General features: G+C 41.0%; 1 protein-coding gene across 1 annotated transcript in view; it reads left to right on the forward strand.

Annotated features, from left to right (window-relative positions):
* Positions 1–433: 433 nt before the first annotated feature.
* Palmd (palmdelphin) overlaps positions 434–14060 on the forward strand; it is a 54715-nt gene continuing 41088 nt past the window's right edge. Inside the window, exon 1 of the mRNA XM_005388787.2 lies at positions 434–1280. Coding sequence (XP_005388844.1) covers positions 1236–1280 — 45 coding nt within the window. The 5' untranslated portion in view covers positions 434–1235. The remainder of the gene's footprint in view (positions 1281–14060) is intronic.

Below are 14060 nucleotides of genomic sequence, written 5' to 3' on the forward strand. Positions count from 1 at the left end.
ATAACTATTACTGATGTCCAAGACACAATTCAACCACATACTCAACCACGTATTCAATATTTGGTTTGTTCTTTTAACCTCCTGGTTATGTGCTGATAGCAAGGTGCTTGATGACATCCAAAAGCATAATGAGGTAGATGATAATTAGGGTTACTACATCAAAATTTTATTAAAGAACAAGTAGGGGAAAGAAAACAGACAGTCAGTGGCGAAGCACCCTGTCTGCTTTGCCCTGAGTGTCACCGGGCTTCACAGCCTTTTTCTAAACGGTGAGAGAGTTTTCACGGCATCAGGCTGCTGGTGTTTACAGAATGTTTCATCGCTTTCAAAGGCTCACCCCTTTCTCTTGCGTAACTTGTGAGGTCAGAATGGGCACCAACCTGAGAGCCAGGAGTGTCATCTCTGAACAAGGTCCAAGACCCAACAGCGTGTCCGAGCCGAGCACCACCTCGGGGCGGCACTTGCAGTTGAAACCGCGCTGAACACTCGCTGGGCCAACTTTTTAAGACTGTCACGTTAACACCTCCACGTCCTTCATGACCTAGGAGTCCGGCGTTTGCTGCGAACTGCCGAAAGTGGGGAGGCGGGGGCGGGGAGGACAGTCTGACATAAACGCCACTATGCGAAGTTCAAAAGTAACCCTGGAAGTTTCAATTATTATTAAAGCCAGACAGAGGGAGAAAGGCAAACAAGTGGCTTGGCACCTGTGCCCGGGCACGGTGAGGCTCTCTGCTTGTGGGCGCCGGAGGAAAAGCGCAGGAGGACGAGCTCGGTAGAGACCCACGGGTGGGGAGGGGGCGCTCGTGGCCGAGCACAGCTGACTGAGCGCTCAGCGCGCTGCTTCCCGCTGCTCCCCGGGAGCATAATGGGTTGGGTAAGGAACAGTTAATCAGAAAATGTGCCCTGCTAACTGCGCGCATTAGAACAAAGCCCTGGCAGCTCCTGGAGGAAAAGGGCTTGTGCTGCTGCCGTTCAAACTTGTCAGTCAACTGGTGCCAGCAGCCTCAGCGTCTGCCTCCCCAGCACGCCCTCATTACATGTGTCCGCCCGGCCCGAGCCGTGCGGCGGCGGAGAGGCGCTCCTGACAGGCAGGAGTTTCTCCCTTTCTCCCTGGTTCAAAGCGCGGATTTCTCCCGGCTTCTCCGCTGCCACCCCCGCTGCTCTCCCCAAGGAGGCTCCCTGATTTATGGTAGCTTTGGGCTTCCTGCTGCGCCTGCCTGTCCCTGACTTCTAGAATGGAAGAAGCTGAGCTGCTGAAGGGAAGACTCCAAGCCATCACAGTAAGTCTGCGCACTCCGTAAGGTGGTTGCTAGCTGCCCGGGCACAAGCCCCTTGTAAGTGGAAAAACAGAACTGTCAGCCTTCGTGCCCGCCCCTGCCTCCCTTAACCCTTGTGACCCTCTGGAGGACTGCAGGGCAAAGCTCCTGGTTTCCATAGTCGGTACCTATCTTAAACAGCAGTCAAAGCTTTTAAGGAAGTTTGGCGACCTATCATTCACCTTTTGTGTACCTTAAAAGCGCAATTTCTATTTGACAGGTGAGGTCAAAACACAGATCCCTGGTTTCAGAAACGTTTAAAGCAGTGGATGCAGCAAAAAGTTCAAATTATTTAAAGGGAGTAAGGGAGAGAAAGAAATAAAAATAATCCACAACTTTTCATTTGCAGTGTCATAGTATGTCCCAGAAAGCCTAACAGAATTCAGGTGAATGTCGGGCTACTTAAGCGAAGCGTTAAACAGAGAAAAGTAGTAAAAGCGCAATTCAGATTAATTCTCAGAGACGGGCTTCCAGCACATTATAAACTGAGTAAGATTCTGATAGAGGAATGTGGTGCACGCAGTGGATTTGAAAAATATTTCATTAATGCTGGGAAGGAAAATAATGCATTTTTATGTTTGTTCTGGGAAAGAATCAAGGCAAGAAATGAATTACTTTTCTTAAGTGATCCAGCTATTTTTTATTTTATGAAATGCTGTGTTTGGCAGGAACCTGCGAACCTGTGACTCAGTCACTTATCATCCACTGCAATGTTTGATATAACTTTTTAAGGAAAAAAATCTTTGGAAATCAACACCTTAATTTCTCACATTTTCTGCTACTGAAGTTGACTATCAGGAATAAAGGAATACTTTTTAAAAACCGTTGCTATATCTGGGTAGGTAGGAGAATATCTTTCTTTGCTGTTCAAATTCTCATAGCACAACTACTAATACTAATCCTAATTTAGGCTTGTGATTAAATGGATATAGTAGCTCAGCTCCACCCAGAAAGGATTCGATAAGTGAAAATGTTTTCTTTGCCAGTGACAAGGAACCAGGACCCTGTTAAGAGACTGTCCCTTGCCAGAAGGCAATACTTTGTTAAGTGTCTAACTTCTGATTATTCTATTTTCCTTTCTTCAGCAAACCTTGGCCTGGATTGTTGTTTGTTTTGTTCTGTTGTTAAACCCAGCCACCGTCAGCTGTCCTGCTTTGAAGGGACAGGAACACCACTGCACTGTTGTTTTTGGCGGAGGCCCTTTACATTACAGCTGTTGTCTAAAGGTTACTTTCCTAGACTGTGAGAGTTTTGGGGTCACAAGCTCCACTTCTAACTGCTTCTGTCTCCTAACTGACTAAATGAAATCATATCTTCAACGAACATGCAGGTCCACCTCCTTTTTTGAACTGAGGCTCACCCTATTTTAAGCTCACTGCCTTTGGTGAACCTTGAAACTCGCTGAAGCCACATGTATTCCAGAGATACGGCTGTGTTCAGTTACTCGGGAGCACCAGGAATTTCCACTGAGGCCCCAGATGCAAAAAGAGACAGAATAAGGCTTACCGCGGCTTAAGAGCAGTCATGTGGGTACAAAGGTTCCTGAAACATTCGCTTTTTTGATGTTTTTTTAAAAATTAAACTAGCTTTTTGAATGATTCCATTAACCTAAACATATCCTATTAAGAAGAATCAAACAAATCTCCAACATAAAACCATAAAGTAATTCTAGCAGAGAAGTAATATACTTGTATAAAGTTGCAAGGGAAAAATTAGAAAGCGTTTATGGGGATGACCCACTAGTCTACACCTCATCAGGCTAAATCCAGTCACATTTGTCACCACCTAGAGGAAAAATGGAGCACTGGTGTCCATGGAAACAACACAGCCCCTCTCCTCCCTGCAGGACACTCTGGGAAATGCCAGCTTTCCCCTCCCTGGCCTTACCCAGGAAGCCAGCTCAGCTACTCCCTTTCTCCCTGAGAAAATATAAAGGCACAGTACTGAGGGAGTTCGCAAGGATTATCTCACTTTGAGAAGTATTTAAAATCTTCAAACTCTCTGACCTGGACTAAAACTCAAAGATGACCTTCTCACTTGAACTGTGGTCCCACACTGAAATAGTTTTCATAGGCTTCAGAGGCAATCACCAGATCTACCAAGATACAGCTCACAGGGTTCATTTTGGAAAAGAAAAACTTTTATACCTAAGACCTGCTTGAATATTTTATTAAAATGTGTCCCACCAATTCCTGGCTATAAAGTAAAATAATCTTTACTGTTACATTTATTCCACCTGGTTTAAAGTGTCTAAAAAGTCACTACAAAGACTGCAAAAAAAAATGGAAAACATAGGTACATATGCCTACAATTTTATAGAACTAGGTGACAGTCTTCCTTTAAACAAACTTGTTTAAGCACATTAAGTGCTGAATGTGACACGTAGGCCCTCAAACTGAAAACTAAATTACTGTGAGGGTGCCATGCATGTCTCACATCAGTAAATTGAATTTTCGAGTAGTCAGAGTCCTCAATAATTTAAAGACAATGAAGGCAAAGTTGTGAAAGTACACAGAAACAATTGTTTAAAGAGGGCCCTTCGGGATACAGGCACCAAACACAGCCTCTACTTAATTACTTATTCTCATGTTCTTCCTCCATTGCTTCACTCACATACAACTCGTGCTTTAATAGCTTAATGCCCAAAGTACCTTCTAGCCAAAGACTTCAGCTTTCAAATGTAATTCAGAAGCAGGGCTGCTTCATACTGATTCAGTATTATGCTTCATGCATTAAAAGTCTCTTGAGGCTATTTTCAAGTTAGTACATATTGTAATAGCTGATTTTCATACAAAGGGAGAGCTATCAAAATAGACTAGTAATTTGAAATGTACTTCACAGTGGTGAAACTCATGACGCAGTGTCCCCCGCAGCTTTGAGAACAGGACGAAGGACAGGCTGACTGTCCCACTGACAGTTATCTCCACAGAGCTCCTCTCTAGAAGGGAATACAGATCGCAGTGAAGAGCAGAGGAAAGAGCCAGGTAGCTTCCCCGGGGGCGCAGAGAGGTCTCCTTAGGATGAGTAGCGTCCCATGCGCTCCTGTTCTCCTCCTTCCCAAGGAACAGTGCCTTAGGCACGTCGGGAATACTGTTCCTAATATGAAGATACTCCAACTGGAAAACTCCTGGCTCCTAATACTGCCTGGAGATCTTAGACTCACAAAAACAGTACTGTTTGAAGGGAGAGCTCAGATGGGTGCAAAAAGAACTAGATCCATCTGAGGAGCGGAGAGGAAAGAAGATATCTGCCGTTTTTATATAACCATTAGGAAAGTATTTTATCAACTCATTCTCTCGGGCCTTTATCCAGCTGATGATTTCAAATACCTGCTCCGACTTATCTATTTAAGTGATAATTGGTCAAAGGGGTGAATCAGGAGCGTCAGGAGGGAAAATGAGACAGTGGGCTGCAGTTTTAAGCCGCACGGTCAGGGTTATCTCAGAGCAGGTGACATCAGCACATAGCCATGTGGGAGGTGGGTTCTGTCAAAAGCTGGACGATAGCAACAAGCAGAAGTAGAAGCAAGGACGGCCCCGCTTGGGAAGGAGCAGCACGAAGTCCTGACACTGGAATATGAGCAACAGAACCGGATTTGCCAGGCACACTTGCTCATGACGAAAAGCAAAACAAAACAAACCACAGTCTCTCACGTACCCCCAGATCCACTCCCTGTTTCTCTCACAGAGGACACTTTCCTGACCCTTAAATGCAGGAATTAAGGGGGCAGAAATTTCTAGTTATTTCTTTACCTGGTGTTTCCTAACCCTGATGGTTCACTTCATCTCATTCCCTTTTTGTCAACATTTGGGATCCTCTAAGAGTTAGTAAAACTGCTAATGACCCGAGGGCAGGACTGCCATGGAACCTGTGGGGCGCAGCGTGCAGTGGAAATGTGGAGACCCTCATTCAAAAAGTAGTTGCCTTCAAAATTTCAAAATGGTGACGCCAAAGCACTAAACTAAGAGACGGGCTCCCCGGAGCACGATGCCTTGTGTCACCTCACAGGTCACGTGTCCAAGAAGCCAGCCTGCTTCCGGAGTCTAGACTGACCGTGTAGATTTCTACCTCTTCACTTCTGCCTGCACAAACGGAAAAGCAAGCTGGCCTAGATCTTGGCCAAAGATTAGTTTATACCTTAGTTTGGACTACTGCAGGGTTCTAAGGACCTCTAAAAGTCTTTGTGGTTAAAAGAATACAGAATGCAATTCTTGTTACCCAGCATGCCTCACAGTTTAGACAAAGCTGCAAAGTTTTCACGTTGTCAGGAGCACCTACAGACTTTCGTGTGAAGAAGGTACATGAAGGCGTAACAGCCTCCCCAGCTGAGAAGCTCGGTGCCAGCATGTTCAAACAATAAAGCCTCTGCTAAGTTTTCCACAGTTTTGTACCAAGATGACACGTTTCTTCCCGAGAGGAAAAAGTTTCTTCAAACAAATGTGCTACGCCACATCTCTTGCCAAACACAATAGGCCACCCATAAAGGACACCACGTGACAAAGAGCAGTAATTTTACCTCATTAAGGAAACTGCTTTTTGATAGCAGGGCAAAGTTTTTCCAGTGTGCTACCGAGCGATAGTGCGAACTCGCTAGATCCTCTCCTGACGAGGATCCCCATGAGCTTTCTGAAACATTAATGCACAGTTAAAGAAAGAGCTGCTTCTTTAGATAACTGAGTGAGACAAACTGGACTCTAATGAGCTAAGACCACAGTCTAAACAAATGAGCACAGTTCAGTGCCAAAACTGAAACGGGACTTGTGCGTCCCTGCCTCGTCTCAAACTACCCACCCGCATTTAAATGGTATCATTTTGTAAAAAGACTGAAAATTTACTGACAGAAGAAGTTCCCTCACCCAGGACGATGTGAAGTGTAGACTTTCCTAAGATATCTTCAAAGCTGTTTGAGAGCAAGATCTGTGCAGCTTTTCCATAACATCCTAGGCCCTGAGAGCACTTCATCAAGCTATTTAGGACATGCAGCTTGGGAATCCTCTGAAGCTCTGAACAGAAGTCAGGACTGGCTTCTGTCCCCAAAACCAGCACTGGGTGTGTAACTGCATCACGACTGGCGTATGGTAGGTGCTGTGGCACGGTCAGTCGCTGAGCTATCACCACGACTCCTAGTCAATCTATGCTGACAGACCTAGAACATAAAGCACATCTTTATGCAAGAGAATTCCGAGCCCAACAATAACAATGGCACCTGTTTTTACATAGCGTTTTTTTTACTTGTAATATTATAAGGTTGCATAACATGATGATTACATTCATGGTAGGGAACTTTTCTCCTTTTTCTCTACCCCTTTTATTTTTCCAGCATCAACGTCAGATTGAAAACCTGACTAATAGGCCAAAGAACATATAAAACATGCAAGACAACTTTAATAACGCAAGGTACACTTTTAGATACATTATTCATGCTGGGTTATACTGCAGAACCTTTTCTCTCTTTTTGCCTTCTATCAGTCTTTTATTATATATAGATATGTAGCATTATAGATATATAGCATATATCTGTAGTGTTCTATAGATATATGTAGATATAGCCTAAGAATAGCATGTACGTAGTATATATCCATATATAGTGTTTTTCATATAAGAGCAACCATGTGATATTTAAGTTTATGCATCTGTGTTACTTCACTTAACATTATGGTCTCAAGGAGCATCCATTTTCCTACCAATGACTCAGACTTACCCTTCTTTATGGCACAGTAGTACCCCATTGTATATAAATATCACATGTTCTTTATCCATTCATCCTTTGATGGACGTATAAGCTGTTTCTAAGATTTAGCTGTTATGAGTTGTGCTGCTATAGTCATGGGTATGATTATATCAGTGTGATATGATGTCTTTAACTCTTGGGGGAAGATACCTACCAGGTGAATAGCTGGATCAAATGGAATTTCTAGTTTCAGTGTTTTGAGGACTCTCCCCACTGATTTCCATACTGATTGTATCCGTTTACAGTCCCACCAACAGTGCAGAAGCACTTTCTCCCACAGCCTCATCATTTGTAGTCACTGGTTGATCTCTTGTGACAGCCATTCTTACTGGAGTGAGGTGGAGTCTCAGTGCTGTTTTAATTTGCATTCCTCAAATGGCCAGTGATGTTGAACATTTTTTCATATATTTATTGGCCATTTGTCTTTCTTTATCTGAAAACTGTCTATTCATTTGAGATGCTCATTCTAAATTGGATATTTAAATTTGGGGGATCTAATATTTCTGAGTTCTTTATATATTCTAGATATTAGTTCTTTATTTGGCAAAAAAAAATTTCCCATTCTGTAGATTTTCTCTTCACTCTGAGGGTGGTTTCCTTCGCTGTACAGAAGCTTTTTAATTTGATGGGATCCCATTTGTCAATTCCGGGTATTATTTCTTGTGCACCTGTGGTTTTGTTCATAAAGCCTTTGCCTGTACCTATGTCCTCCAGAGCTTTACACTTTTTGTCTTCCAGCAGACAAAATGTGTCTGTGCTAATGCTTACATCTTTGATCCATTTGATTTTAGTTTAGTGCACGGTGAGAGATACGGGACTAGATTCAACCTTCAGCATATGGAGAGCCAGTTTTCCCAGCACCATTTGTTAAGGAGGCTTTCTTCCAGCAAAGGGATTTGGCCCCTTTGTCAGAGATGCCATAGCTGAGTTTACCTGGCGTTGTTTCTGTGTCTTCTGTCCTGTTCCACTGACCCATGAGTCTGGATTTTTCTCTTCTATTTTGTTTGGATTTCTATTGTTGTTTTTGTTTTTTGGTTTGATTTTGCCAGTACTGTGCTGTTTGCATCACTTTAACTTTGTAGTATAACTTGAAGTCCCAGATTGTGACGCCCCCTGCCTTGCCCTTGCTGCCCAGAACTGCTTTTGCTCTTCTGGGTCTCTTCTGGATCCATTCTTACGTGGCACTTAGGCTTCTAAGAAATAAAAACTTTCACACCATTGTCTCATTTGTCCAGACAGACCTAGGACTGTTGTCAAGAGCAGATGCTACCATCCCCATTTTATAGATAGAAAACCCAAGGGCGGGAAGAGTTAAGGGACTGGCTTCTGGTGCGCCCTGAACCTACTTTTCTGTGTCAGCGCCCCTCGCCCACTTCCAGAACCTCCTCAGATCGGCACTCTCCACCCCTGGGGAACGCTGGAAGCGGGACCAGGAGAAGCAGCCTTGGAGGCTCTGCTTCCCTCAGCGCAACCCAAGCCAGTCCTCCACCTCCCGAAGTCTCCTCTGCCGTCCTTGTCTGCCAGGAGTAAAGGTGGACAAGAGCAAACTGGGAGGCCATCTCAGAAGTATCTGCTGTTGTCTCAAGAGGCCTGGGGTGGAGGCAAAGTCATCCTCCAGAACATGAAATAGTCTGAGCTTTTGTTGCCCTCACCCCATCCTGCTCACACTGTTTCTTCTGGTCAGGGCCTCTTAAGACCAAGGCGTCTGTGCGTGTTTGGGAGTTTGCCCCACGGTGAGCTCAGCGCTGGCTGGTCCACCAAAAGGACCGTGTGGATGAGTCAGCGAATGAGTGAACGAGGACGATTAAACTGAGAAGGGGAAAGCCAGTGATTGTCTGGCCTGCTAACAGATTTTCTTCTCACTGAAGAGCAGGCCAAGCTTACCACCCCCTCTCAGTAATTCATAAGTTGTGGTCAGTGTTTATCCCGTGCTGTTGCGTCACTATTCATAGCAATAAACAAGAAGGGATAAACAAAGGAATAGAGGAGTAGAACACACCCTGGGTTCCATTTAGAGATCATTAGAATTTAGCATGAGACTAGGAAGGAAGGCTAAAATTACAAAATGAAATGAGCTTGGAAAATCCGTGCTTTCCAGTTCACCCCAAGAAGTAGTGATAACCATGCTGACCGTGGCCTGAAGAATTAGGTCTCAGTTCCCAAGACTGACTTGGGAATGAGGCATTTCAAAGCCAGATGAAGAATAAGTACAGGAAGCTCAGCCCAAACAGAGATGCCTTTGTCCAGACTGAAGCCCTCTTTGCCCGTGTGCAGGACCTGTGCGTCCAGCTTCTCCTGGACACTTTCCCTGTGGGGTGGCTCCTACCCTATTTTGTTTGAGGACAGCTCTCTAGGTTGAGAGCTCTGACGCGACGTGCCGGAATCCCTTTTCCTGTAACTCAGCCATCACAGCTCTAGCGCTGAAGCTGTGTGGCTTCTCTTTCCAGATTCCTATCCTTCCTCAGCGCACAGGCTCATTGCAGACACCTAGAACGGCAGGCAGTGATAAAAGGCAGTGATGAGAACCAGCAGAACCCTCGCGAAGACAGAGGCCCTGGTGCTGTAACAAATCCCTTAATTGGGGAATTGTATTTATAGTAATTTACTTTTAAGTAATACGATGTGGTATAAAAAGCGTCATCCTTAGAATTTAGAAAATTAGGTTCAGCGCAAGTTTCACCACTGGACCAACGACATAACTCCAGGAAGTTAACACTCAAACCTTTAGCTTCAGTATCTCTAAAATTAAGGAAGTTGAGTGTGGTGGTGCTGCCTATAATCCCAGCACTCGGCAGGCTGAGGCAGGAGGATCATTGTGAGTTCGAGGCCAGCCTGGGCTACAAAGTGAGCTCAAGGCCAGCCTGAACTGCAGAGTGAGACCCTGTCTCAAAAAGACAATCAATCAATCAATCAATCAATAAATTTAAGAAAAACATTTAATTTGAGATCAAAATCTGCTATATGTGTGTTTTAAAATGTCACGATGAAACACAATATTGTGTAAAATTAATATGTACCAAAAGGCATACAGGTAAAAACTCTTAAAAATTAATTTGAAAGGCAATAGTCAGAAAACATTCCACTTTCAAGAGCTACAAAATAAAAAATATGTTAAAAATAAAAAATAATACTAGTAAGGAAATGTACCAGATTTATATGAAGAAATATTCATACTTTTTATACCTACTGAGGAAATATGTAATATTTATATAATTAAACATTGCTAAGTAACATTATGATCAGAGAGACACACCATTCCTAGGTATGTAGTCTGAGTATAAAACAGTTGTCAGATTCTTCCAATTCACTTAAGCTTAGTGCAGTTGTAATCAAAATCTCTAAGGGAACAGTTTCATTTACTGCAGGCAAAAGCATGAAATTGCTGAGTACAGGACAATTTGGCAACTGGCATAAGAAAACTAAAAACAATTTTATCCTTTAATCTAGAGTTTCATTATAAAACACAGAAATGGACATCCTAAGGTGTTCACATCATCTCTTACGGTACAAAGGTGGAAGAAAATTTAATGTCCAAAACTAAGGATTAACTGAGTAAAGATTGTGTGTATGTGTATATGTGTGTGATAGAAAAATATATAACTGTTAAAAATAATTTAGAAGACTAATGACATGGTGCATTGCTCTGCTGGTGGTACGTTTTAAAAAGTCATATTACTAAACATGTAAAGCACTCTTAATTTCATATAAATTATATCATGCAACTACAGATCATACATACAACATCATCAACCTCTAATTATCTGATTATTACTATTAAGAGTAGACTTTTAGGGCCGGGGATTTAGCTCAGCAGCACAGCGCCTGCCTGGAAAGCACAAGGTCATGAGTTCGATTCGCAGTACCCAAAAAAAAAAAAAAAAAATTGCAATTATCAAGAGTAAACTTTTAAACTCCATAAAGGTGTGTAGCTTTTATGTGGTTATTTGGATAGTCAGTTAGCTGATATTTTTATTTGGTAAGGAAGTGAGAAGAGATTAGGAATTGATTAGGTTTTCAATTTTGCTTCTATTAGAATTAAATAAAATAATTTCAAAGTATAACTGGAAAAATAAATTAATGCTATTTATCAAGATATTTAATAAGAGCAAAAAAAGGAAGACTTACCCATTAAAATGTTAATTTGCCTTATTGGTGCATGGACTAAATTATGCTGTATTGGTAAAATCAATAATTTGAGAAACTATACAAGTAATTTGGAACAAACTGTAATGTACATTTTAAAATTGGTAAATGATGAAAGTTGCATCCTACATCAGCAAGAAAGAACACTGAAATAAAAGTTCAGATAATTATTTTAAAATGAGGGGGCATTAACACCTACCATAAATTAAAATACAGTTCAGCTGGGTTAAAGAATTATATATTTTTAATATTTAGAAAGCTGGAAGAAAATTATGGGTGAATAATTGCAAGCTCTCAGATAGGAAAAACATTTAAAAATCACAATAGAAAAATGTTCTACATACTTCTAAAGCATCACAAATAAAATTTAAAGGCAAATAAGAAAAAATGTTTACATCTAATATGGTAAACAAAAGGTTACTATCCCAAAGCTCACAGAAAAATGAGTTGACACCACCGACAATTTTTTAAATAATAATACAATTAGCCAAGGAAATTATGAATGACATAATCATTTAAATCTGAAATTTCACTTTAAAAAAAGTGAGATACTATATTTTGTCCTACTCAAAATACTAAAGGGTTTTTTTTTAACTTATATATGCGCAATTAATAAAGGTGAGATAGACTCTGTTTTGTGGTAATATAAGTAACAACTTCATTCACTAGACTATTTCAGCAATCTGTGTGAAGAATTTTTAAAACATCCATACACTTTGCCTGGATAACTAACCTCTAGGAACCTACACTAAGGAAATCAGTAGAGAAAACTGGTCCAAAATCTACATATGAAAACTTCATCACACAACTGTTTATAGTGTGAAAAGACTCAAAACAACCTAACAGGTAGGAAGAAAGGGCGTGATTAAGCGAAGTACAATAATTTGAATAACACATAATGTTTTTGTGTTTACAAAATTTAGTTCCATGGGAAATGCTTAGGCATAGGATTAAGTACAAAGGTGAGCCACAAACCGTGCATAAGGGCCTCCTTGGGTGACTTGTGTGTGTCTGTATGTATAAACGTGTGTGTCTGTGGGACGTGTGAGTTGAACAGTGATGAGAGCAAAGTACTCCTGATGGTTGACAATTATTTCTAAAATAGTCAAAGTCTGAGCAGTTTTTATATTTTCTTTAACTTTGGATTTTCCAAATATTATAATTAATGTATCTTATAAAGTTCATGTTAAATAATAAAGTTAATCATTAATTCGCACCCAGCATCCCTGTCAGCCAAGATGTCTTGAAATCTTACTTGCTCGTGTTTCATAGCGTGAGTTTCTGTATCTCGATCGTTAAAGTCACCTGAAGCAGTTTTTAATGATGAAACTTCCACCCCACTCCCACTTAATCCTCGAATTCTGACTCAGAAAGCTTTTTCCATGTGTTTGTATATGTTTACATGTTTGCTAGATTCAGTTTTAGTTTTCTATTTTCTTGTAGAACGTTGGTTTAACTAATGTTAAGACAGTCATTACCGAATAAATACGCTTTTCACATTTCCACAAACTTGCAAGTGTAAGATAAAAACGTCTGTCAAAAGCCATGTGAAAACCAAGATATACTGCATTCCCATGATCTAGATATCTTTGTTTCTTTGTTCTTTCAATTACATTATGGGAATAAATATGATCCCTACCTCATAGAGATTTGGAGAAGATTAAATAAATATACATTTTCATGTTTAAGTAGCTCCCTGTCACATAAAAAGTTCTCAGTAATCATCACCTGCAGATCTTGGAATAATTAGGCCACAAGAAAAAACTGAGTTTGAAACTTTGGCTTTTATTTTCTTTTCTGTTTTTCCTTTGTTTTCTTTCTTTGTTTTTGTTTTTTGCAGTGCTGGGAATCAAACCCAGGGCCTCAGATGTGCTAGGCAGGTCCTTCACCACTAAACCATACTCCAACCCAAAATGTCTGTCTTAATCATCAAACCCTACCTCCCTGACATCCCTTTCTAAATACAACATTCCTGCCTGGCATGGTGGCACACGCCCATAATCCCAGCATGGGGGAGGCTGAAGCAGGAGGAGCACTATAAACTCAAGGCCAGCCTGGACTACATAGTGACTTCAAAACCAGACTGGGCTACATAGAGATTCAGTCTCAAAAAAACAACAATAAAAAAGTCCTTGTCTAAATATACTTCGTGACTCTACAACTTCACCAGCAATTAATCAATGAATTCACCAATCATAAGACATAACTCACATTTTTCCTCCCTCCAAAATTTGGAGCCTTTGCCACTTTCACTCTTTTGATATATTTTCACTTCATCCAAGATTCCAAGGAAATTACATAACAATATTTTTCTGTTGTGTCTATAAATTTTTCTTCTCCCTGAGATGAAGCCAATTAGAGTCTGAAGATTAGCACAGCTGTCATATTAGCGGCTATATTTCCTCTTGGACGTCAATTTCCCTTTAAGTTAATTAGTTCCACCCTTTCCAGGATCAAAAGTATTCTCCTTAATCAAAAATAAGGGGAAAAAAATAGGACTGGAGTCCTTCTATCTTGTCACTGTCATTTTTAATATCTACTATGCATCTCAGCAGTAGTCTTATTGGTTTTATCTTTTACTCTCTCACACACACACACTCTCACTAGCTTTTCATGATCTCATATGCTTCACATCTTCACATCACCCTAAATTTGTAACTTATTTATGCTACTGTCTTATTCTGGGTGAGCTCTTGGGAAGGTCCTCAGTTTGGGTATTTTTATGGTCGTTCTCTTTTCTTCTTAACTAAGATCGTTTTTAATTGTGTATCCATGTTTTCCTTGTAAATTCTTCAAGCCTCATAATCTATCTTCCTTCTTGAAATATTTGCTCCCTTTTCAAGAATCTTTTAAAGAATTTCAATAATTTT

Source organism: Chinchilla lanigera, unplaced genomic scaffold (genome assembly GCF_000276665.1).
Source record: "Chinchilla lanigera isolate Chin_1 unplaced genomic scaffold, ChiLan1.0 scaffold00034, whole genome shotgun sequence".
In the NCBI taxonomy this organism is placed as follows: Eukaryota; Metazoa; Chordata; class Mammalia; order Rodentia; family Chinchillidae; genus Chinchilla; species Chinchilla lanigera.